The 26533-nt window shown below is 38.6% G+C and overlaps 1 protein-coding gene across 2 annotated transcripts; it reads right to left on the reverse strand.

Moving 5' to 3' along the window:
* LOC113417194 (uncharacterized) lies at positions 1–26205 on the reverse strand. 2 transcript variants are annotated; one of them, XM_026675445.2, is made up of 6 exons: positions 25936–26205; positions 14105–14398; positions 11887–12138; positions 8347–8430; positions 5242–5325; positions 1–2448 (listed from the first exon to the last, which is right to left on the reverse strand). In XM_026675445.2, the coding sequence occupies exons 1-6, from the start codon at positions 26000–26002 to the stop codon at positions 2426–2428; spliced, it is 804 nt and encodes a 267-aa protein (XP_026531230.2). In that variant the 5' UTR covers positions 26003–26205; the 3' UTR covers positions 1–2425. The 2 variants fall into 2 exon arrangements, with proteins under 2 accessions (XP_026531230.2, XP_087813324.1); XM_087957198.1 differs by lacking the exon at positions 8347–8430 and having other exon boundaries at positions 25936–26162.
* Between the last annotated feature and the right edge of the window lie 328 nt (positions 26206–26533).

The following is a 26533-nucleotide window of genomic DNA, read 5'->3' on the forward strand; positions in this document are numbered from 1 at the left end:
TTGAAGTGAAATAGACACCCATTGAGTTTTTATTGTTGCTTTTATAATTATTTTACATTTATTTATAGTTGCTTTTATATTTATTTTAATAGAAACAAACCCCTTTTTTACACTACAGTCAGAATTAACATTTTACAGTCCTGCTCATGTAACTTCTTTGAAAAGAAATATGGCATATTGGAGTCATTGCACTGATTTTCTTTCCATTAGTGCAGATAAAAATGAGTGCTGAGTTTGCCCAGAGCAATGGACCGATTTCCTTGTATTCGGGTCTGTTTGAAGATATCATTTCTGGGGGAAAAAAAACTGCAACAATTTTGATGTCTCTGATATCTTTTTTATTTATTTATTAGATTTGTATTGCCACCTGTTCACCATGGTGACTCAATATCTGCTATATTTTTGGTTGCACCTATGCACGTATGCACAAACACGCTTGTTTATTCCTCTACTCTTTCTATCACTCATACTCCCAGAGTTAATGGGGGGGGGAGGGGAGATTTATAGAATTTCTGTATTGATTACTATCCAAGCACCAGCATCCCTTAATAAAAACCCAAAGTGCCATTTTAATTGTAGCTGCTGTAATAAAATTTGAAAGTCATTTCTTTAATTATTTTTTCTCCCTTCCTTTTCTTTTATTTGTATTGTTTCCTGCACAAAAATATGGAGAGGTATGGTGCCATATAATGAGATTTGTCTATATCTCCCTTTCTTATGTCATGCTTTTTTATCTTATGGAATCATATTGTTGGAAGTGATTTTAAAGGTCTAATCTCATCTTTCTCCTCTTTGAAATAACTCCAATTTTGGGCTGTTCTTTCACATTACAGATGCAAAAACCTGTTCTCTTGTCCTTTTGACTTCAGACCCATAATTAATTATTGCAATAGCTATACAGTAAGTGAAGAAAGACAAACATTTTCTACTGAATTATTAAACAATAGTCAAAAGATGAGTGATCATTTAAACTGGTGGAGGACTAAGATAATAAAGTAAATCAGTACACTGCCCTGTCAAATTGGCACTTGGCATCCATAAGCCAATGCATCATTTAGAGAGCGAAGTGTGCATCCTGTAGGGAACAGTGTAGCAATACAGTGGAGGAAAAAGGTAACTGCTGTCCAATTCATCATGGCACCTGAGCAGCAGAAACCTAGATTTGAGATTTTTCCCATAATTATGAGAACTAGTAACCAGCTTTACAAACATTTTAAATTTCAAAACTATCAGTGCTAACCAGTGCAATGTTTATAAAATAAAAAAACCCATATATCTCTGAAAAACCATATGAGCTTTAGTAAAAAAAATAATACAAATGTTTCATTTCTGGCATACTTTATAATTCTTGAAAAAGTCACATCTTTATGAATATTAGTGCAAACATATTAGAAAGAGGCATTAAATATGAAAAGGTTAAATATAAAAGAATTTGGTCTTCAAAGCCTCATATACAAATTGGTGTAAAAGAGTGAGGAACTGTTCAGGACTATTAAAAATAGGCAGAAAAAATATGGTAAGGATGGTGGCTTTTGTAAAGTTACATGGAAACCAAGAAACAGGCAGGGGTTGTCATGTCCAATTCTTAACATCAGAATTCTTCCATCTCCTGGCTCCATCCCATGTACAATTTTGATTTGTTTGAATTATTTTGATTAGCTCTTTCAAAGATTCCCCCCAAAAAAAAGTATCCATGTTATTATTTATTTATTATTGACAATAGCTCAAACATAGAAATGACTGTCTGTGCAGTTAGAAGGCATTGTCTTGTTATGGACTTATTCCTTTCTTAAATATTCAAGTTGACCTGCTTTAGAAAAATATGAAGAGGGTGGCAAGAGGTTTATCAACCTCAGGGTGAAGCTCTGCTGTTAAATCATTCAGTTGGTAGGATTCTTCCCAGAGAGGAAGAAAGATCTAGCTTGCTGGTGTGCTCAGTCTCAGTTTTGAAATCCCATTCCAGAACATCACAGCCAATTAAAAACATCATTGGAACTTCTTGGTTTATTTTATTACTGACTGTACCCACTGGTGTTTTTTGTTTGTTTGCTTGCTTGCTTTTTGTTGCTAAATATTCAGCAATTTTAGGCTGATTCAATGGTTTTGAAGGAGACAACAATTCTGAGTTTATTCTATATCTCTTCTTTCTTTTGTTCATTTTCTTACTGTCTCTTGTTTGTTTTCACAGTGGTTCATAAAAGAGGTCATGAAATAAATAAAGCAGTCCATAGCTATTTAAAATTCCATAATAAATTAGAACATGATATGAATAAAATAAAAACAGTTGAAAAGCAACATAAAACCAATTACAATTCAGCAAAATTGATAAAATGAGGTAATGTATGAATTGGACTGAACAGAGGCTGCAGAGGTACTTTTGTGTTGTCACCTTTCATCCTTGAAAAAAAATCACCTCTGTCTCCTTTCAAGATTCAAGCCTAGAAGTTTCTGAAACAAAGAATAACAAGTAGGAATTGTTTAATCTGGTTCTGATGTAACTAAACTTAAATCAAGAAGGCAAAATACATTGGCTACACTAATACACTTACCTCAGAGCTACAAGGAACGGATTGAAAAAAAATTGTTCCCACAAGATGAGGTTTCTACTGTTTTCAAAATTAATTCAATTAAACTAAATAAAAATACATTTTTATTTCTTTTATTTTTTTTAAGTCACTAAATTTAATATTTTTAAAAAAGAGATCCAGTGACTAAAATTAAACCAATTTGTTACCAAAAAATAAAAAGCAATTTATAAAACTATTTTTTTAAAAAAAACTGAACTTTTGTATTTTTTTAAAATAAAAAAAATGTAAATCTTTAAGGCTTTTACATTTTTAAAAGAAAGGGCCCAAAGTGAGTAATTGAGAATTCACAACTTTTCGATACCCTTTCACAATTACTAAGAGCTGAGAGGGGTTTTTTTTCTCCTTTTATTCCTTTCGCTTCTTCCCTCTGTGGAATACAAACTATATCTTGAGGGCAATTTGAATTGCATTTGATGTATTACATTTAAAGTTCACTTCAACATTACAGGTCGCAAAACGTTAACATTGAAGTTAAAACCAAAGGATGCAGTATTGAAAAAAATGTTTAAATTTTAGTGGACTAGCGAAATGTTGTGGACAAAGTGTTCTTGGATTCAATAAGGCATTTGACAAATTAGACCACAACTTATTTCTTGATAAAATAGACAAATGTGGGACAGATAGCTTCACCACGAGATGGGTTTGTAGCAAACTCAATGCATAGTCCTCAATGAAACTACATCTACATGAAGGGAAGCATGCAGTTAAGTTCTCCAAGGTTCTATCTTAGGGCCAGTACTCTTCAACATGATTTGGATGAAGGGATAAAAGGAGAACTCATCAAATTTTCAGGCAATATTAAGCTGGCAGGAACAGGCAATACTCCAGATGATAGGCTGAAGATTCAGAAAGAGCTTGACAGATTTGAACACTGGGGCCTATCCAGGGGTGGGATTCAAGTTTCTTAACAACCGTTTCTGTGGGCATGGTCAAATTTGTGGGTGTGGCTTGGTGGTCATGTAACTGGCTGGGCGTGGCTTGTATATAAATATTGTAAATATATATGTAAAGATTGAATTTTTTTATTTTAAAAAGAACAACTTTTACCCCAAATCAGGCAAAGCAGGCAGGCAGATTGAGCTGCTTGCAGAATCACAGCTTCACTCCCAGATCTACCTTTCTGCAATCTTCTGCCTGAGTCTGCACTGAAAAATAGAAGCTTCAATCCTAAGGAAGATTCAGCTCTGCTCTCAGGCCACTTCGCCTTCCCCCAACCCTCTGAATACCACCCCTGACTGGGCCTCAGGGAAGACTCCTGGGTGGGGTGGGTGGGGAGGGGGTGGGCCAGCCAGTGGTATGATTTGCCGGTTCTCCGAACTGTGCAGAATCGTAACAACCGGTTCTATAGAACTGGTCCTGAACTGGTAGAATCCCACCCCTGGGGCTATCCAGAAAAATGCAATTCAGCCACAAGAAAAGAAAAGTTTTACACTTAGGCAAAAAAGTCCAAATGCATAGAATAGAATATAGAATATACTGTACTTGGCTCAACAGCAGCAACAATGAAAGGGATCTAGGAGTCTTAGTGGACAGCTACTTAAGTATGAATTAGCATTGTGCTGCAACTGCCAGTAAAGCCAGTGCAGTCCTAGATGGCATCAACAGAGGTATAATGCTATGATCACTTGAAGTGTTAGTACTGCCTTGCTGAGGCCACACTTGGAACAATGAATCCAGTTCTGATCACCATAATACAAAAAAGATGTTGAGACTTTAGAAAGAGTACAGAGAACAGCAACAAAGAGAATTAGTGGTCTGGAGGCCAAAACATATCATGAATGGTTGCAATAACTGAGAATGTCTAGTCAAATGAAAAGGAGGACTAGGGTGACATGATAGCAGTTTCCCAATATTTGAGAAGCTGTCACAAAGAAGAAGGGAATTAGCCTTTTCTCCAAAGCACCTGAGGGCAAGACAAGAAGTAATGGATAGAAGCTAATCAGGGAGAGACCCAACCTAGAACTAAGGAGAAGTTTCGTGCCAGGGAGAACAATTAATCAGCGCAATGGCTTTCCTCCAGTAGTTGTGGATGCTCCATCACTGGAAGTTTTTAAGAAGAGACTGGACAGTCACTTGTCTGGAATGATATAGAGTCTCCTGTTTGGATTAGATGACCTCCAATGTCTCTTCCAACTCTTGTCATTCTGTATTTATTCTCTTCTCTGTTGTGCTTTATTGAACAGTGATGCAACATTCCCCACCTTCACGTTCTTCTCTTTTTCCCATACTCTCCAATTCAGATTTAGTAAGTGACTTTCTTTCTTATTCTGGCAACTCAGAACTCTCTTTCAAACAGGAAAAGCGAAAACAAAAAAGGAACCATTCGAAACTCTAACCATACTTTTAATCACAATGATTTATCACCATAATTTTGAGCACAATTATGGTTGTAAGTCAAAAACTACCTGTACTTGACCCTATTATTTTGGACTCTGGTCTCTCTCCAATCTCTCCAATTTTTAAGGAAGGTTATTCAGAGAATAGTGGCATACAGTTTGATTGATTAAGATTCAATTGTTTTAGAAGATGCTTAGAACCTTCCAATACACTAACAAATGAAAGTAAAAAAGCAAACATTTCAAAAGAAACTCAAAAGCATATTTATGCAAGGGGAGGTTATTATGCAAAAGCAACAAAAATACAAACTTATTACCTTCCTTATAATTTCCTCTTGCATTCTTTGCTGCAGATTCTGATTCATTAAAGGTTCTTTTTCTCCGTGTTTTCAGATACTTCACTAATAGAAAACAAAAGGAGCCAAATGAGAATAAACCATTAAATAGTATTTATTAAAGAGAATTCTGATGGTAAAATACAGTAAATGTTTGCTCTTTAGTTCGCTTTTAATGTTGATGTTTACATGTTTCAAAAATTAGTATGTTTCACGCAGGATTGGGGCCAGCCTAATGTTTTGGAAAATGATGTCCCCAAAAGCAGGTGCTGCTGCAGAAAGGCTCTCCTGTGTCCTCTCAGATGACATTCCTTGGTAGATGGGAGCCATAAAATTCCTCTCCTGCAAGACCTGATGGGTAGATGTAACTGGGGAGAGATAGTCACCCCCAGCCCATGTATGGCTTTATAGGGTATTGCCAACACCTTAAATTGAACTTGAAAGCAAACTGGCAGTCAATGCAGCTCATAAAGCAGATGTGTAATGTGTACTGATCAAGGAATGCACACAACTGTCCACGCCACTACATTTTGCACTGGCTATAAGCTTCTGGATGCTATATAGCATGCATTTCAATAACCTATTCTGGAGGTGAACAGGGCATGAATGACTTAGAACCTTTTTATCTAGAAATGGGTGCAACTGACACCCATTTATGACACCCATAAAGTCAAGGAAACAATCAATCCACTAATGGGAGAAGATGGCAAGGAAGTGATGGGCAGCAAGGAGAAAGTTGAGCTGCTTAATTCATTCTTTGCATCTGTTTTCACACACACACACACACACACACACACACACACACAAAATAGCCCAACCTACCAAAATCAGAACCATAAAAGACAGACTAGGAATACAATTTAAAATAGGCAAGAGAATGGTAAGAGAACACATGTCCACCCTAGATGAGTTCAGAGCATCAGGACCTGAAGGAGCTGGTAGACATGATCTTGGAACCATTAAACCATATCTTTCAAAGATAAAGCACTGGAGAAATACCAGAGGACTAGAAAAGAGCTGATGTGGTTCCCATCTTCAAAAAAGAGAAAAAAATGGATCCAGGAAACTACAGCCCAATCAGCCTGAAATCAATACCTGGGAAGACACTGGAAAAGATAATCAAGCAACTAGAAGCTAAGTGATCATGTGAAACAAATCTTATTTCATTCTTTGACTAAATAACTAAATTAGTGGATCAGTGAAATGCTATGGATATATTGTAGTATAGTTGGATTTCAGTAAGGCATTTGGCAAAGTAGACCACAACCTACTTCTTGGTAAGCTAGAAAAATGTGGGATAGACAGCATCACCAATATATGGATTTGTAACTGGCTCACAAACCACACTCAACATGTAGTCCTTAAGGGAAATACATTTACATGGAGGAAGTAAGCAGTCGAGTACCCCAAAGTTCTGTCTTAGGCCCAGTACTATTCAATATTTTCATAAACGATTTAGAGGGAATAGAAGGGGAATTCATCAAATTTGCAGATGACACCAAGCTAGAAGGAATAGCCAACACCAAGATCCGTAAGGATCTCAATAGATTTGAACACTGGGCCCTATCTAATAAAATAAAATTCAATGGAAAGAAAAGTAAGGTTTTACACTTAGGCAAGAAAACCAAATGTGCAGGTATAGAATTGATGAAACCTGGCAACTGCGAGAGAGATCTTGGAGTCCTAGTGGTAAAAGTCATGTCTGACTCTCTAGGGCATAGTGTTCATCTCCGTTTCTTGGCTGAGAGAACCAGAATTGTCCAAATATATTTCCATGCTCATGTGGCCAGGATGGGTATGCACCAAAAGCACACGGAACCACTGAAAAGCACCCTTCCCAGTGAAATGGCACTATTAACCTACTAGCATTTACATGCCTTTGAACTGCTAGATGGGCAGGAGCTGGAGCAGGAATGGGAACTCACCTCCTTGCACGGCGCTCTGGTTTTGAACCCAGGCTATCAGCTTATCAACTGATAAGCTCAGTGTCATTAACCACTGAGCCATAGACAATCACTTAAGTATGAGCCAGCAGTGTGCTGCAGCTGCCAAAAAGCCAATGCAATCCTAAGCTGCATCAACAGATGGATACAATCAAGATCATGTGAAATGTTAATACTGGTTTATAATGCCTTGTTAAGCATTATAAGTGTGGTTAAGCATCCAGTTTTGGTCCCCACAAAAGATGTTGAAAACCAAGAAAGAGTGCAGAGAACAACAACAAAGAACAAAGGGGGCTGGAGGCTAAAACATTGGAAGAATGGTTAGGGTTAGGTAAAATTCTTGTTATAAACATTGGCAGGGCATACATTAAATAGAAATATTTCCAGAAAATATGGGAACTCGGAGGCTTGTTATGCTATGTGAGACTGTCAAGATTTTTTTCTTCTGCAGTGGTCTGTCACCTGCCCAGTTTAAACACATGGGTGCTTGCAGAGAAGGGGAAGGGGAGTTTAAAAGTCTTAGAATTATTTTCAAGCTGTTCATAACAATAGGTTTCCAAAGAAAGAACTAAAAGCAACAATTACAGCAGGTAGACAGAAGGAAGGACGATTTCTTTTAGCTTGACAGAAGATGTTGCTGTGAGGAGAGCAGATCAGATGGGACACGTAGCAAAGGAAGCAGGGAGCCAGACACACTATAGCCAAAGAGAGAAACCGAGAGGGAACCTGAGGCAGCTGAAGCCAAAGAAGAATCTGCAGAAAAGAGCCAGCAGAGAGAAAATGCAGTTCTGAAATCTAGGCAGTGGTAAAGCTAAGTTGGGAAGGAAGTGAAACACTGAAAGATTTTTGTAGTATAAGCAAAGTAGCAGAAATTTAAATAATTTACTTAAATTCTAAGAATTAAGGCATACATTGCATAATCTGCACTTGGTTACTCTAGATAAATGTGTTTACAAAATGTATACAGACAGCTTGTAAGTATAGTACTTTGTCCTATATTTACACAGTATTAAGCAGCTTTTCTTCTGCTTGCTAGCTGTCTGTGTGTGTGTCTGGGTCTGTGAACTTAGAACAAAATTCAGAATTCCATGTTTATTTCCAGAAAAGGAGTAATAAAAGTAGTAAAAGCAAAAAATTCACTTACTTATGTAGCAGTAAACTATCATTAGAACTGGAATTATTGCCATTGCAATTAATGGTATTCTACTTCTTGATTGTTGATCAGGTTCTTAAAAAGCAAATTTGAAAATATTATGTTGAATGTCATCTAAAATCAGAAAACAGCCTTATGTTCATGTGCCCAAAATGTTAAATTTAGCTTTTTTCACTGAATCTTTCAAGTTTTCCAGACAACATACATAAATATTAATTATATTGCAACAGAATACAACTTATGCCAAAAAATTAAATTAACAATTATTTAGATATGAACACAATAATGTACACATATAAAAGGAGGGAAAATGAGATTATATAATAATAGAAGAAACAAACATACAAATTGAAATGAGATAATTCAAACAAAGAATTGTCTCCTACAATCATAGAATTAGAAGGGGCTGTTTAGTGTTGAGTCCTCCTCCTGTCTTCCAGGGAATCTAAATTGTTGTCAGGTAGTCCTCAACTTATGATCAGAATTGAATTGTAAACAAATTTTCTATTGTTAAGCGAGACTGTTGTTAAGTGAATGTTGTCCATTTTACAACCTTTCTTGAAGTTGTGAAGTGAATCACCGTAGTTGCTAAGTTAGTACCATGGTTGTTGAGTGAATCTGGCTTCCCTTGACTTTGCTTGTCAAAAATTCACATTCACATGACCCTGGGGCACTGCAACTGGCATAAGTACATGACAGTTGCCAAGTGGCCAAATTTTGATCAAGTGACCACGAGGAAGCTGAAATGGTTGTAAGTGGGAAAATATTGCTTTTTTCAGTGCCATTGTAATCTCAAACAGTCACTAAATGAACTGTTGTAATTTGATGGCTCCCTGTACTGCCATATTATTAAGACATCACTTCTGAGCCTATTTCTGTTATTCTCTTATTCCAGATTGGACAGAAAAATTCTATACACAGCTTCTTTTGGCTGGTAAACATCATAAGATAGTTCTTTCTGTTGTAAAATTTACATTAATAGTGTGTAGAATTCATGCATTGTTGATAGCAAAGTTAACTGTGCATATCTATAGGATTTTGTAACACTGTTGTGTGTGTTCTATCCTTTCTTTCAGTGAAATCTGGATGAGTGATTCATATAAAGTTTAAATTCAACTTTAATACAATTGATATAGTGTAGTAATCAGTGGTGGGATTCACATTTTTTTACTACTGGTTCTATGGGCGTGGCTTGGTGGGTGTGGCAGAGGAAGGATACTGTAAAATGTCCAGTCAGAGGTGGGATTTGCTGGTTCTCCGAACTACTCAAAATTTCCACTACCGGTTCTCCAGAACTGGTCAGAACCTGCTGAATACCACCTCTAGTAGTAATGCCTAATGCTCTGCATGACATTTTGTACAAATGTCAAAAGGTGACAAGATACGGTAAATCTATGATGTCACAATTCAAACTCAGCATTTTTATATAACTCTGATGTACTTAAGGAAGGAGCTAGGCTTGTTTCGTGATGCTACATCTCTTGTCATGTCTGTTTTGGTTTTTCCCATTGATGCCACTGCTTCTTGGACTATTTACTGACTTAAGACTATTTTAATTTACTGACACATTAAGAGCTATGAATCTGAAAGAGCAACCACACAGCCATGGAAAGATAGAGAGCTATATGGCTCCTGCTAGAAAAGATTGTCATTGTATATCATTTTCAATATTACAGAACAAATATCTCAACAGAGGGACAAAACAGAATTGGTCACATTTCTGTTGATTTCTTTGTGCAGGAATATATATTTCAAATATTGCTTATATTTAATTTTTACCTTTTAAAAATATAGTATTTGCATTATACTCCATCCAGTCATCCCAACTCTTCCCCAAATTAAGGGATGACAGTCATAAAAAGGGAGTTTTTGTAAATGGATATTAGTATAGCCCAGAGTTTTAGTTGAAAATTTGCTCCAGAAAGAAGAAAAAGGTAATATCACTTTTACATGAAAATAGGGACTTAGAGAAATATTTTGCATGTTTTGAATATGTGTGTTTTCAAGGATATTTGTATGTTTTATCATGTGTCTGCACATAACAGTGTTGATGTGTATATTTTGAGTATTACCTACTGATTAATATATTCTGTATATTCAGAATATCATCAGTTCCCTTTTTGTGAAAGCAGCTTTTTATTTGTTATCTCTGGAAATAAATATTCCGTTGATTTCATTGCTAATTTGTCTTTTTAAACTTTTAAATTTTTATACTTTAAACTGTGACTGGAAAAGAAAATCATGGGTTTAAGAAATACTTTTTTCTATTGAAGCTTAGACCCTCAATTCTACAGCATCCATGTGAAAGAGGGAGGCAAACAGGTCAAAATGACAGCCTCAGTTATTTGATGAAGCCCCCTCCCCTTTTAATGTGCCCTTTCACTTTAGATTCTTACATTCTTCATTTTTTTTCCTTTTAGCCTAAATAGCAGTTTGTCTTTGCTTTTGTGGGAAATGAATATTTAGTGACTGAACATCTCCACAATGTCAGTCATCTCATAAATCTGAAAAGAAACCATTGACAACAGATAGCCCTTGGCTTACGACCATTCATTTAGTGACCATTCACTTTTCAACAGCACTGAAAAAAGTGACTCAAGACAAGATTTATCAGATAATCAGAGTTGGAAGGGACCTTGTCGGTCATCTAGTCCAACCCCACACCCAAGCGGGAGACCCTACACCATTTCGGACAAATGGCAGTCCAATCTCTTCTTGAAAGTCTCAAGTGATGGCACTCCCACAACTTCTGAGGGCACGTGGTTCCATCGGTTGATTGTTCTCACACTTACATCCACCAGTCCTCACGCTTACATCCATTGCAATATTTCCTCGGCTATATGCTGAAAATGTTGGTGCTTAGCAACCAGCATGCATTTATGCTGATTGCAGTGTCCCAGGGTCATGTAATCACCATTTGTGACCTTCCCTGCCAGCTTGCAACAAGCAATGTCAATGGGAGAAGCCAGATTCACATAACAACCTCGTGATTAACTGACAACCGCTTAACAAACTGGGGCAAAAAAGTTACGGAAGTTGGGTGCAATTCACTTAACAACTGTCTTGTTTAACCATGGAAATCCTGTCCTCAATGGTGGTCATAAATTGAGGACTATCTAACCTGACCATTACAACAGTGCTGAAAGCAATGACTTATGACTGGTCCTTGCACGTACAAACTGTCATAGCATCCCTGCAGCCACGTTATTGTGATTTGGGTGCTTGGCAATCATCACACATTTACAACAGTTTCAGCATCCCACAATCATAGAAATCACCATTTGTGACCTTCCCAGCTGGCTTCCGACAAGAAAGGCAATGGGCAAGCTTACAGAGAAAATCACAAATCATGGGCACATGATGTCTTGTTTAACAACTGTGGTGATTTGCTTAATGACTGCAACAAAAAAAAGGTCATAAAATTGGGTGCAGTCACATGACTTACTGACCATACTGTTCAACAATTAATTTTCCAGTATTTATTACAGTTTTAAGGCAAAGACTTATAACCATAAAAATCTCCAAGCCTACCTTCTACCGGTATAATACAATCACTCAGATTGATGAAATTGCTGGCGTTTGAATTGGAAGCTACAACATAACATGTAATTTTCTGAAAATGGTTTGAGTTCCTCTGAAACTGAATAACCGAATTCTTCTCAGAGATTATTTCTTCATTTCCGTTGACATCCCAGGAGTATGCCAGGGGTAGATCCTGACTTGCTGATGTACAGTTTAATTGAATGGTATCATTGTTAACAGTGCAATTTATATCAGGCCGTACTGGAGATGCAAGAGAAGGACAGAGTGATAAATAAAATAGAAGTTTGAGTTACATGTATAAGGTTTACATGACACTATTTCTATGGCTTCCTTTAAATTAAGTTTTTAGCCAAACACACACACACACACACACACACACACACACACACACTTCTTAGAACAGGTACTCATTTTTCTACTCAAAATAAAAATATGTCTTTCAGCTCTCTCTCCTGATCAAAGTGCTTTCAAACTCTAAATTATTAAGTTGTGTGGACAAAGACTTTGTTCATCAGGTAAATAAAATTGTTCATTGCATATGATTTTGTTTTTTAATGAACTGTTGGGATGGCACCAAGACCTAAACATTCACAGATGGCTTAATTTAGCTGCACGACTATCTGCCGGGCATTAAAAAACAACCATTAGTGAAGGAAACAATTTAGACCTATATGTAAAAAATGTATTCAATAGACTCCTGGCATCTGATGTAATCACCAAAAGAAAATACATGTTATTCAAGTGCGCATTACAATTTGTTTAGGCTTGATTATTTTGTTATAACATTTTTATATCATCAAATTACAGAATGTAACATTGATGTTTGCCATTTATCAGACCACAGTGTAATTACCTTGAAATGCGTATTTCAGAAACCAGATAAGACCAATACCTGGTAGAAACTGGTTTCATTTTAATTCTGTTTTTAATTATGTCTCTTTTATATGGTTTTATGGTTTTATCTGTACTGCCCTGAGTCATTTAGAGAGTGAGATGGGCAGTGTCTAAATTCGATAAAACACAACTTTAGATATGTCCAACTGTTCTGTATAAGGCTGCTTCTGTTGCAACCCAAACCCATAAAAACAACCTGAAACTGCCAGCCAATCATTGATTTCAGACCTAATGAACAGGTTAGGAATGGAGACGAGAACAGTTTTTCCTCCAGTGGCTTTCTGTCTTGTCGCTCTTGATGGGATGCACCAGAAGCTGGCTGTTTAGCACAGCAGATAGATGGAAGCAATGCTGGGAACAACGTGTTCATTTCCTAGCTGTGTGTTTCCTGGTCCTTGCAATTCCTGCCTTGCTTTGGACTGTGCGGTGGGATTCAAAAAAATTTATTACTGGTTCTGTGGGCGTGGCTTGGTGGGCATGGTAGGGGAAGGATACTGTAAAATCTCCATTCCCTCCCCACTCCTGGGGAAAGGTTACTGCAAAATCCCTATTCTCTCCCCACCCCACTAACCTGCTTTCCAGCTCCATTCTCCTGTGCACAGCAACAAAAGAAGAACCAGCCGATCAGCTGGGACTCGAATAGATGGGGGCGGGGCCAGTCAGATGTGCTATTTGCCGGTTCTCTGAACTACTCAAAATTTCCGCTACCGATTCTCCAGAACTGGTCAGAACCTGCTGAATACCACCTCTGCTTATGGACTTTGGAGTCTTCTTGATTCCTAAACTCTATTGAGGTTTAATTTTCCTGGTGTACTTCTCTTTGGGAACTTTGGGAACAATGAGACTTGTTGACCTATTGGCCATTGCTCTGTACACTAGCATTGATTTGCTTTTGGACAGTTCTGAGTTTTTGGTCCAGGTGTTTCAGCGAGTGGCACGCTGGATTTATATTAGTGAATATTATTATTCATATCTGTGGAATTTAAAATTATGAATTTAGTGGTCCCTGAGATCCAAAAGGTTGGTGACCCCTGCACTAAACCACCATCATGTGCATGTGAGTGAGTGGGTCAGTTCACAAAGTCTTGACCAAAGTGAAAAACTTCCATTTTAATTCTCTTGGGTTTTACATTTATGTCAAATATTCATTTCTATAGTTATAAAGTCTATTAATACAATTATATTACACCAGTACAGAATATGGCATGTTACTTTACATTGTGCTAATGTAAGCATTCATGTAATGTTAATTTAAAATGAAAATAGATGTTTTATACCTCTTTAGTATATGATATAGCATATTGCTGCTTACCTAGTATTTTCAGATCAAAACAGGTTTCTTTCATTTCCTCGTTAATGAAAATTTTTGCTGTGTAAGTTCCAGTATCCTCCTTTGAAAGGTTTTTGAGAGACAAATTGCCAGAGGAAGCATCAAAACTCCATCTTTGTTTTTCCTTTTCAGAAGGAATACTGAACCTGGAGCCAACCACTATATCTTCTCCTTTCTTCCAATAAATTCTTGTTAGGCTGCCATTGCCTGAAACTGATGGTGCCAAAACAATATCTTCTCTTTCAACACCAACTATGGATATACGATTACTGCAATCTACAATCAAAGAAATAGAAAAATAGAATATAATCGGCCTGTGATAATCGGCCTTATCATATCCATCATATTGTATGCTTTTTTAGGTTAAGCATATTGTAAAAATACAGAAAGGGAGTAAGTAGTTGTGCTCTGACATGTGTGAGACTGTGCATTACAAAGAATAGACCAGCAGTCTAGAAATTGTAATATGAAGCAGATGAGGTACTAAGAAGACTCATGTCTGCATACAGAATTTCAGAAGAGCGAGGTAGGTCAGTTCCAATGGCTTTAAATCCTGAAGATGGGAAGGTACCAAAAAGACAATAGCTGCCTAATTTTGACAAGAGGTAAAAATGGGAGGAATATACAAAGGCCATCATGGATACACAGAGAACTCTGAAATGCTGAACATAAAAAGAGACAAAAATAAGAAATAGGAGGAAAACATAGTGTCTTACCAATTAAATATGAGCCAACAGTGGTGCAGCAGTAGCCAAAATGCAATCCTAAATTGCATTAACAGAGGGATACAATCAAGATCAAGTGAGGTACTGTTACCACATTATAAAGCCTTAGTAAGACCACACTTAGAGTACTGCATCCAGTTTTTGGTCACCACATTATAAAAAAGATGTTGAGACTCTAGAAAGAGTGCAGAGAAGAGCAACCAAGATGGTTAGGGGACTGAAGACTAAAACATTTGAAGAACGGTTACAGGAACTGGGCATGGCTAGTCAAGTGAAGAGAAGGACCAGGAGAGACATGATAGCAGTGTTCCAATATTTGAGGGGCTGCCACAGAGAGGAAAGGGTCATGCTATTTTCCAAAGCGCCTGTAGGCCAGACAAGGAATAATGGATGGAAACTGAACAAGGAGAAATTTAACCTGGAAATAAGGAGAAACTTTCTGACAGTGAGAACAATCAACCAATGGAACACCTTGACCTCGGAAGTTGTAGGAGCGTCATCACTTGAGACTTTCAAGAAGAGATTGGACTGCCATTTGTCAGAAATGGGGGTTGGACTAGATGACCTATAAGGTCCCTTCCAACTCTGTTAATCTGTATATAGACCTGTATATTGTAGAAAGACATTATTCGGGATGCAAAAAGTTACACAAGTGTGTTGGAGAAAGAACTGCCTCCTAAGGCATCAATCCTCAACCTTTTCAGCTTGGCAGCCTGGCCCAGCATGGTATATGTTTGAATGGAGGTGCATGCACACACGCACAGTTTCATTTGAAGAGGCACAAGCGGAGGGCACTTGTGCTCACGTGTGAAACTCCACTCTGTGCAAGCATCTGCCACTCACATGACTGGAGCTTTGTGCACAAGCGCAAGTGCTCTCCACTCACACAAGTGGCATTTTGCGTGCCCTTACCCATCTCTCCCATGGCCCGGTTTCGAATAGGCCACAGTCTGGTAGTGGGCTGTGGCCCAGGAGTTGGGGACCCCTGTCCTAAGGGAGAGCAGACATGAAGAATTTGCAGCCTAAGGTTGGGTAGGCAGAGTGACAGTTTAGCAGACAGCTAAGGCTGAGGGAGGAGCAGGCTGTAGACTTCCTCAAATCAACAGCATGAAATTTGAAAGAGAAAGCAGAACCCAGCAGTCTCAATATTCCTGCAGAGATACTGAAAATCTAGGCCAGCCAATAGCTGATAAGACTCCTGCCCCCTGGTCCCTCCCAGTGCAAACTGAGAGACTGGTTTTACTAATGTTTCCAGCAGCAGTTCAGCGTAGCTGGCAGCATCAGAAGCCAATTAATGTTATAAATTCAGGCAATAAAGGACAACAGAAAAGTCCATAGGATTGTTTAGGAACTAGATCAACCCAGAGGCATAGACATATTGATTAGTGTTAAGTGTAGTACAATATAACATAGGTTTAGTATTTAGTTTAAAGCTGTTTAAATTTAGATATTAGGAAGTTTGTTATAATAAAAAAAAACCTCTCTAAAAACACCAGGAAGATGACAATAATCTCTTTGCTGGTGATCCCAATTTTCCATTTCTCAAAAGAGCCCTTACATTAACTGTTTCTAAATTCTCCAAATCAAGGCCTTCAGATAAGACCTGGCTGACAAACCTGTACCAGCTAGCACAACTTTCATCTTCTTTCTGATGTCTTTAGATGATCTCCCTACCTCTCCTTCTCTCTGCATGGGAGACAAATCGCAGGCTATATCATTCTTCTCTTTGTGTACCAGTTACTATGTCAGCTCCCTTACATTCAAGTCTGAATCATGCATTGCTTGCTTCAGCAGCCCAAGACTGCTTAATTTAGCCACATTTGGATAGCTGTTTTTCTTTTCTCTAGCCCCTCACCATTTCAAAATACATTTTGTAACTTCTCTCTACACATGAAAGGTTCTCTGTTGGTAAAACTCAGTTATTTCTCAAATAATTATCAGCAAGGAAGTAGAGTTTGTAAGTCTTGGTGCTTACATAACAGGATAGCAGGTATCAGTTTTCCATTTTCTCACATAACTCTTCTTTTAGGAAGGGTAGGGTGTGTTCCCCAAGCCTTCCCCTGAATTCATTGATTCTTGTTTTGCAGATAGCATTCTCTGAATCAGTTTCCTATCTAAACAGATAACCATCAATTTTTGTTGTCTCCTTACTGATTTGAATTACAAACCTGTACAGTTATAGTGTGAGACATCAGCAGGTAAGTCTTCAGTTGGTGTCTTTAATGTTTTCAATCTAAAGTAATAGTTGGTATTCTACGACTAGAGTAATTTACAATCCCATCATTTTTAATAGATACACATGTATCAAAATTTACTTTAAAACTTTCAACCTCCTGCTGCAGAGCATAGGCCTTCTTTTCTGAATACTTTTTTATTTAAGTAAGAGTTTTTAAATAATAATAATAATAATACAAAATTGAATACCCCCATCTCAAAGTGTGGCAACAGGATTTCTCCCAATTCCACATCAGATACATAAAAAGAAATGGAAGATTAAAGTCTGGAGTTCTTAACATAAACTGACTACAGAAAACAATTTTTAAACTCTTAGAAGGCTTTTTAGCATTCAGGAATCCAATGAAGCTTTAGAGGTTTACTCTTCTCAGTTAAGAATTTGAAACCTTGTTCTTTAGTGGAAAAATTAGATATAAACCGTCCACAATAACCTAAGAATAATTTTACATCTTTCTTAGTCATTAGAGTTGAATCTATTGATTAGTTTGCAGCTTTTTCTCTTCTAGTTAAACTAATTGTTTACATAGCTGAAATATTGCAGTTCAGAATAATCTGAACTGATGGTAAAGTCAGCTTCTTTGACTCTGCACTTGAGATGACATTATTTAATTGCTACCAATGTTCCTTGCAGATAATACTGTAAGTTACTCCACAGTACATTCATAATAACAGAATCACAGAGTTGGAAGAGACCTTGGAGATCTTTTAATCCAATCCCTTGCTCAAGCAGGAAACCTTATACCACCTCAGACAAGTGACTATCCAGTCTCTTCTTAAAAACCTCTAGTGATGGAGCGCCCACAACTTCTGAAGGCAAGCCATTCCACTGAGTAATTGTTCTCCCTGGGAGAAAACTTTTCCTTGTTTCTAGATTGGTTTCCTCCTTAATTAGTTTCCACCCATTGTTTCTTGATTTGCCTTCTGTTGCTTTGGAAAATAGGTTTTCTTCTTCTTGGTGGTAGCCCCTTAAAGAACACAAATTGGAACACGGCTATCATGTCTCCCCTAGTCCTTCTTTTCACTAGACTAGACATATCCAATTCCTGCAACTGTTCTTCATATGTTTTAGCCTCCAGCCCCCTAATCATCTTTGTTGTTGTTCTCTGCACTCTTTCCACTGCTTCAACACTTTTTAATAATGTGGTGACCAAAACTGGATGCAGTATTCCAAGTGTTACTAGGGCTTTGTAAAGTGGTACTAATACTTCACGTGATCTTGATTCTGTCCCTTTGTTAATGCAACCTAGAATTGCATTGGCTTTTTTGTCTGCTGCTGCACACTGCTTCAATTTTGCCTAAAATAATTTTGTCCATCGATTTCTAAAAGGCTCTTGGTGCACCATGTCAATCAAGTCATTTTGTAGACGACTACTTGACTTGTCAGAAGTGCTGCCTTCTCCTCAGAATTCCTTTCTGGAGATATTTGGTGTCTCATATTTGCATTTGATTATGCCCCTGAATAGATATTTAACTCCACATTCCTACAGTAGATCATCTATTTTAGACATCAAGAACCTGCTGCATTATATTACTACTGTAATATAGACCATAATTTAAAAAAAATTATTTCAAACCATTTTGAAATTTTGTTCCCTGAGACACTGCCATAGCAGAACCTCTAAGTATAATCTTTGAAAAATCTTTCAGGACCAGCTCCTCGCCTAACCTATGGTCACAAGCCACGGTCATCCCCATCTTCAAAAAGGGAGACCCCAGCCTAGTTGAAAATTACAGACCAATCTCCTTATGCTGCGTCACCTGTAAAGTTATGGAATCAATTATTAACCAATCCATTATCCTCCACTTAGAGACGAACAACATACTCTCCAATAAACAATTTGGTTTCAGAAAAAAACTATCCCGTAATCTGCAACTCTTACACTGCAAAAACATATGGACTACACAACTTGATCAGGGCAAAACAATAGACGCAATCTACATAGACTTCTGTAAAGCCTTTGATTCAGTGGTACACAACAAACTACAACTAAAACTAAAATCTTATGGTATCTCTGGACAACTGCATAACTGGATAGAAGTATTCCTGTCAAACAGACAACAAATGGTCAAAATTGGGAGTGTCCTATCAAATTCTGTACCTGTCAATAGTTGTGTCCCCCAAGGCAGTGTTCTAGGATCAACTCTCTTCATACTCTACATAAATGACCTCTGTGATCATATTAAGAGCAACTGCGTTCTCTTCGCTGATGATGTAAAGTTGTTCAATACCACAGACAATACTGCTACCCTTCAAAAAGATCTTGACTATGTATCAGAATGGTCAAACAAATGGCAACTTCAAATCTCAACAAATAAATGCTCTGTCTTACATATTGGCAAAAAGAATCAGAAAATAAAATACAAGCTGAATAGTCAAGACCTTGTTGATGATCCAAGCTATGTAAAGGACCTTGGAATACTCATCTCTAATGATCTAAGTGCTAGAGCCCACTGTAACTACATAGCCAAAAAGGCATTAAGAGTTGTTAACCTAATCATACGTAGCTTTTTCCCTGGTAATATTACACTAATAACTAGAGCATACAAAACATTTGCTAGACCAATACTCAAATACAGCTCATCAGTCTGGAACCCATATTACGTATCTGATATTAGCACAGTTGAGAAAGTCTATATACTCTACCTGAATACTCTACCTGACTCTGTGGTTTATTCCCCAAACCCCAAAAACTTTAACCTTAGACTGTCTACTATTGACCTCACCCCTTTCCTAAGAGGTCTGTAGGGGGCGTGCATAAGCGCACCAACGTGCCTACTGTCCCTGTCCTATTTTTCCTTTTATTTTTCTTATATGTACCCATTTCATGTATTCATAACTATGTATATACTTATACCTATTATCTTGTAAGCAATTAAATAAATAAAATAAATCTCAGATCTATACAATGACACACTATTCCATAAATATACCAAACAAGTTTGTACCAATAGAAGAGAATATTTGTACCTCAGAGTTGAACTGTGGGATCCTTGGTGTTCTCTGAGCTTGGTTGTTTTCTTGCAGATGATTTATTACCTAAATAGGTAGCATTATCATTGCTTAGATGATTCATTGATGATGTTACCTAGTTGGGAAATGAAATGTCTGCAACAAAATAACCAAGTTCAGAGAGCACCGAGGACTCCCACAAACAAGTTTGTCTACTGTGGCTTTTCACTCCTGTTTTCTCTCAGGAATTTCTCACTCCCTTAAGGATTTTTCACTTTGAGCCTCTCTCTACTTCTTCCTTGGAGTTTCACTTTCTCTCCTGGGACTTCTATCACATTTGGAAACCCCCAGTCTACCATTTCTACTTTCCAAGGAAGTGTTCTATTTTCCTCCTTTGCTGACTTAGGAGTCCTAAAATGGTATAAGAAACTTCACTTGGGACAGGACTAGCATCTGAAGAAGATGGTCCACCCACACATACACTTTCACTTCCTTATTTTACAAACGTTACAGCTTGGACTAATTATTGTAACAACTTCCTGCTCTCTTTTCTCTTTCTTCTGACACAGGAACATTATTCTGATTCATTCCTGACCTACTAGTACTAGTGGGAGTACAAGTTTAGTATAGTACTAGTATAATCCATGTATTGAACTGAAAAGATGTGCTGTAGATATTTACTTTCTCTTTCTTAGAGAAACGTTTTTCTTCACATTACATCAGTCTGTACTACTAAACAAATTAAATCTGAAATAATCAAGTCTGCCACCAGACTTGAAATTCTAGAACTAGAAAACCTTGAATTACGCCGTCTTCGGTCTGACTTAAGCATGGTATATAAAATCATACATTGCAATGTCCTACCTGTCAATGAATACTTCAGCTTCAACCATAACAACACAAGAGCACACAACAGATACAAACTCAAAGTAAACTGCACCAAACTTGATTGCAGGAAATACGACTTCAGCAATAGAGTGGTCAATGTCTGGAATACTCTACCCGACTCTGTAGTTTCTTCCCCAAACCCCAAAAACTTTAACCTTAGACTGTCTACTATTGACCTCACCCCTTTCCTAAGAGGCCTGTAGGGGGCGTGCATAAGCGCACCAACGTGCCTACCGTCCCTGTCCTATTGTTTCTCTTATTCCTCTTTTATTTTTCTTATATGTACCCATTTCATGTATTCACAACTATGTATACACTTATACTTATTATCTTGTAAACAATTGGCAAATAAATAAATAAATAAATAAATAAATAAAATAAATGTCCAAACTTTTCAGTTTTAAAGAACTTTCATAACAGGTTAGATAAATCAGAAAAACCAACCTGTAGTTACAACATATAAACATTATTCGAGCAGTAGCTTGAAACCAAGACAGTAATTTGGAGCTGTTTGGTGAAGTCCAACCTTTTGAATGATGTAATGTTTCTTGTAAATGCTAAATTCTTGGGTGATGAAGAAAATGGAGAATGTGCTAGAAAAGCCTGAACTCAATTCATATAAAACAACTGGCATCAGTGTTAAAGTCTTAGGAAGTGTTCTGTTAGTCCTTGCTTCTAAATTCTAGTTGGGTTCTGCAAACTGGTCAGTACTGACCACTAAAAGCCGCTGTGGTTATTCAAGGGTGGGAATGGACAGATGGTTGAGGATCAAAAGAGTGTTGATGAATGGTGGAAGGTCAACTGGGCTCAATTATCCTTTTGAGATCTCTGTAGAATTTCATACCAGTCCTTAATCCTGAAGGTAAAATTTATCTATTTTCTATTAGTATTGTTTTATTATTAATAATACTATTAGTTAAAGCAATATTAATTAAATTATTTTTCATATAGTGTTTGGGGGCTTATAAACAATCTGAAACTTTACAAAGGAAGTGTTGATACCTCTCTTCTAGGCAATTAATTTTCAAGCATGTAATCTAATTTAGTGTTTTAAAGCAGAAATTATCAGATATTCTTAATTTACAATTTACCTTTAATAATAGATATGTTCTGCTTATTATGCTCTGGATGGGTATAAAGCAGACAGAGCAACTCCACAAAGTATCCATACAAAGTCTGTTTTATTGGTTCATCAGGCATCCTATCAACTCTCAATTCAACAGCTCTCAATTCCTAACTAACTATCCCAAATCCCATTAACTCCAAACTGTCTGGACAGCACAAGATAAAACATATGGTAGGCAACTTTTTAATTATGTCCTTTAAGTATAATAGTTATAATTAACTGCTTAACTAATTAATTATTTAGATTATTATTTATAAAAATAATAAAGGCAGGATATAAATAAATAACCAGTCAGTTAACAAAATTATAAAAACCACTTGACATGCATCAGAAAACAGAACTTTTTTTGTTAACTTGATTATGTTACACATCACTTACTTTGATTTAAATAAATCTAACCTTTGTGTACCAACAACTGAAAAAAGTTTCTATTATAAAAAAAATTAAATTATTTTTTTTGCAGCTAAAATGTGAAGTTCTTCATAATGAAAGCCAATTTGAAGCAATTTTCCCAGTTTCCCTTCAGTAAAAATGCACTTTATAAAGTGTAAATAAGACCATTTTATTTCATTTGATTTTTAAACATAAAATGGCATTAAACATAAAATGGCAGAGCTAGTGTGAGGTGTCAGGGTTCTGAACAGACATAGGAATGATTTACGAGTTGCCATGAGGGATTTTGTGTTTGCCACTGTCTCTTACACCAACCTATATGACTGAGTGGTTGTAGGGAAGGATAGGAGTAGGGAATGCTATGAATATTTCTGAGTGAAAGGCAGAATATACACATGAAAATAATGTCAAATTATCCAAAGTAGTATGCCTTAAACTTCAGTTGTTGGAGGGGGACAATAGGAGGAAGAGGAATATATTGTATACTGGTTTAGGCTTTCAGGGTTAGTAGGTATGTATTGGGTAGGGTTGAGCTTCAAGGTTTAGTGACTTTGGTCTAGACACAAAGACCAAAGACACAAAGTTTCTTATGTTTCACTGCCAACTCTGTTGTTTAGATTAGGGTCACCAAACCCTGAAACCCCTTTACCCAATGATGGGAAGAGTGTTACTGCTTTCTGGTTGGACATGGTGTGATCCAGCATGGTTCCTGTTATCTAAATTGCCCAGAGAAAGTCCACTTTGCTTGCTCTAAATCAGTGGTTTCCAAACGTTTTCGGTCCGTTGCCCCCTTGGTGCTACAAACTCATCCTCGGTGCCCCCCACCCAGGGGTGGGATTCAAATTTCTGTGGGTGTGGCCTAATTTGAGGGTGTGGTTTGCTGGTCACATGACTGGGTTGAGCGTGGCTTGCTGGTCATGTGACTGGGTGGGCATGGCCAGGTGACTGGCAAACCTAATACAAGTGGTCCTCACTTAATGACCCATTGTTTAGCAAGTGTTCTAATTTATGACTGGCCTCCCCAGAGCTACTTGACCAGTTTTGGGAGTTTTGACAGCTTTAGATCAGGGGTCTAAATCCCGCCCCTGCCTGTGTGTGTGAGAGAGAGGGAGAGAGAGAGGTTGGATCAGATCTCTCTCTCTCTCCCACCAACGCCAGAAAGCCACCGTCAGTCAAAATTCATATTAGTGGTCTCCGGGATTTAAAATTATGAGTTTGGCGGTCCCTGAGGTCCAAAAGTTTGGCAATCCCTGATCCAAAGGGATGAGCCTGAGAGGGGGAAAGAGAGAGAACAAAGAAAGAGAGGAAGAGAGGAAGAAAATAAAGAGAAAAGGGAAAGAAAGAAAAAAGGACAAAGAAAGAGGGGGGGATGGAAGGAAGGGACAGAAAGAAAAATAAATAAAGAAGGAGGGAGGGAGGGAGAAGAAAGATAATGAGATATCTATTCTAGTCCAATCACCTGCTCCAGCAGGGTTAGAAGGGAGTGTGTGTGTGTGTGTGTGTGTGTGTGTGTGTGTGTGTGTGTGTTCTCCTTGTAATTTACCAGTACATTTTGGTTTTGCCTTCTTCAGAATTGGCACTGTAATACATTGGGGAAAAGTAATTTTTAGGGTGGAGATCTGGTCCAATGGATCCTGTTTAAAGCCTCAACAAAATGTGAGAGCTTCCTGATAGTCTTAGCCATGTTTCATCCACAAAACCTTTAATAGAAGCCAAAGATGTTTCAATGTGCTGGCAAAGATGTTTCAATGTGGAAAAGGGCCTCAGTCTAAACTAGGCCTCATTCAATCTGATGCATCAGGTCTCTCTCTTTCTGTCTCTTTCTCTCTCTCTCTCCCTCCCTCCTTCCCTCCCTCCCTCTCAGACTGGCTTTGCTCTACTTTCCCGATGTGCCTGCTTTGAACATGGATGGATGGATGGATGGATGGATGGATGGATGGATGGATGGATAGACAGACAGACAGGCAGGCAGGCAGGTAGGTAGGCAGGCAGGAAGGCAGGCAGGCAGGCAGGCAGGCAAACAGACAGACCTTTTGGATGGATGGATGGATGGATGGATGGATGGATGGATGGATGGATGGATGGATGGATGGATGGATGGATGGATTGATAGACAGACAGACAGGCAGGCAGGCAGGTAGGTAGGCAGGAAGGAAGGCAGGCAGGCAAACAGACAGACCTTTTGGATGGATGGACAGACAGAATGTGACAGCGGCGGCACTTTGGGAAATCGGTGGCAGTGGCTTTTCCCAACGTGATGCCGCATTCGAGGCACCGTTTCTGGAGCATTACTACAGTCAATGGGTGAACCTGCAGGGCTGGCACCTCGAACGCCCCCCTGCCGCCTCTTAGCGTCCCCAAGGGGGCCAGCAGATGGGGGCTAAGAGGTGGCAGGGGGGTGTTCGAGGCGCCGGCCCTGCAGTTTCACCCATTGAGTAGCACTGCTCCGGAGCCGGAGCCCCCAATGCGGAAGCGGTGGCACCTTACATGCCGCCACGGGCGTGTTCGACGCGCCACCCCCTGCCGCCTCTTAGCACCCTTCTGCTGGCCCCCTTGGGGATCCTAAGAGGTGGCAGGGGGGCGTTCAAGGCGCCGGCCCTGCAGGTTCACCCCTTGACTGTAGCACCACTCCGGAGTCGGCGCCTCAATGGGTGAACCGCAACCCTGAACGCTCCCTTGCTGGGGGGGGTGGGGGGAGGCATGAGAAAATGGACGCGTGGTCTTACCATTTTTTTACGGCACAGATCAAAATAAAAAATTAAAACACTGAAATAAAATAAATAAAATAAAGAGCAGAACAAGTAATGTGTAATTAGTGCTGAGATAATAGAATAACAGAACAACAGTGGCCAAGTCTGGCTAATTTTACAGCCAGTAAAGCAGAATTCCGCTACATTCAAAGAAACGGTATCCTATTGACCTGATAGTAATCGCTATCCATAAAAGAGATCAGAATTCCACGGATATTTTGCCAGGTAACATATTATTAAACTAATCCTTGGATTCTTGTAGAAGACGCAATGTAACAGAACGTGAGCTGTGGTTCCAGTGGACTCTTGTCATTCTCAGCTTTGTAATCGGCCCTCCAGAACTGCTGTGGGGAGGGCGTTAGAAGTGCTAGAGTTGTAAGTGCCCCCCGGATTTGATCTTTGGGAACGTTTCAGTCCTCGAGAAGCGGAAGGACTAAAAAGTTTGCCCTGTCGTCAATGCCATCTCAGGTGCATCATAAAATCCCCACAACATACTTGTATTCTTTTTTTTTTCCCTTAAAAGTTTGTGCCCTGACTAACCTGGCATCCGAGGAGGCAGCCTGGGTCGCCAAAACGGACGGGACCCCTATCAAACAACCTCTTGTACACAGGGAGAGGCTCGTTTGTAAGAAGGCCCCGCCGAAACCCGACTCCGTTTCGGCCAGCCAAGCCAAGATCGGAGCCCGGAGGCGGAAAATAACGGCGCCGGGGAGTGGGGTGGGGCAGCAAAGGGAGAACTTCCTTACCTTTCACAACACAGAGCGCGGTTGCTGCCCACAGGAGAGGACACAGGTGACATATCCAAACAGTCATATTCGGTATTGAATACTGAATATCGGAAGTAAAAGTGGGTGAAGTGACCAAACAAACTGGTCGTCTCTTCCTCTTTGCCCGATCGTCCAGGAAATGTTTCGTATGAAATATTATTCTGCGCCTCTTTGAACTTTGCTAGTCCTCTGTAGACCACAGTAGAGAGCGAAGATCAGCGGAGAGCAGCCCCAACCTGCTCAAAGAGCAATCTGCCCGGTTTGTTAACTCTTCTCAATTTGCCGGATGGTATGACATTTCCTAAACGCCGCAGCCGTTGCTCCTCTCCTCTCCCCTCGCTTGCTCATTCAATTTATAATGAATGTTTCATTTAACAACATTAAGCTCATGCAAAGAAGATCTCCGTAGTAGCAATCCAACAAACCAGTACAGAGAAAACCTAACATTCTAATACCTATGTAGCTCCAGGTACAATTTATTCACAGAACCCATACTGACCCACACCAAGGCTCATGCAAGGGAACAGCCCACGGTTCAGAGTCTATGACAGCTCCTCAAGTACTGGAAGACACCTTT

This window comes from Notechis scutatus, chromosome 2, assembly GCF_049901735.1.
Source record: "Notechis scutatus isolate UNSWTSFEM ecotype Mainland chromosome 2, rNotScu1.2, whole genome shotgun sequence".
Taxonomy (NCBI): domain Eukaryota; kingdom Metazoa; phylum Chordata; class Lepidosauria; order Squamata; family Elapidae; genus Notechis; species Notechis scutatus.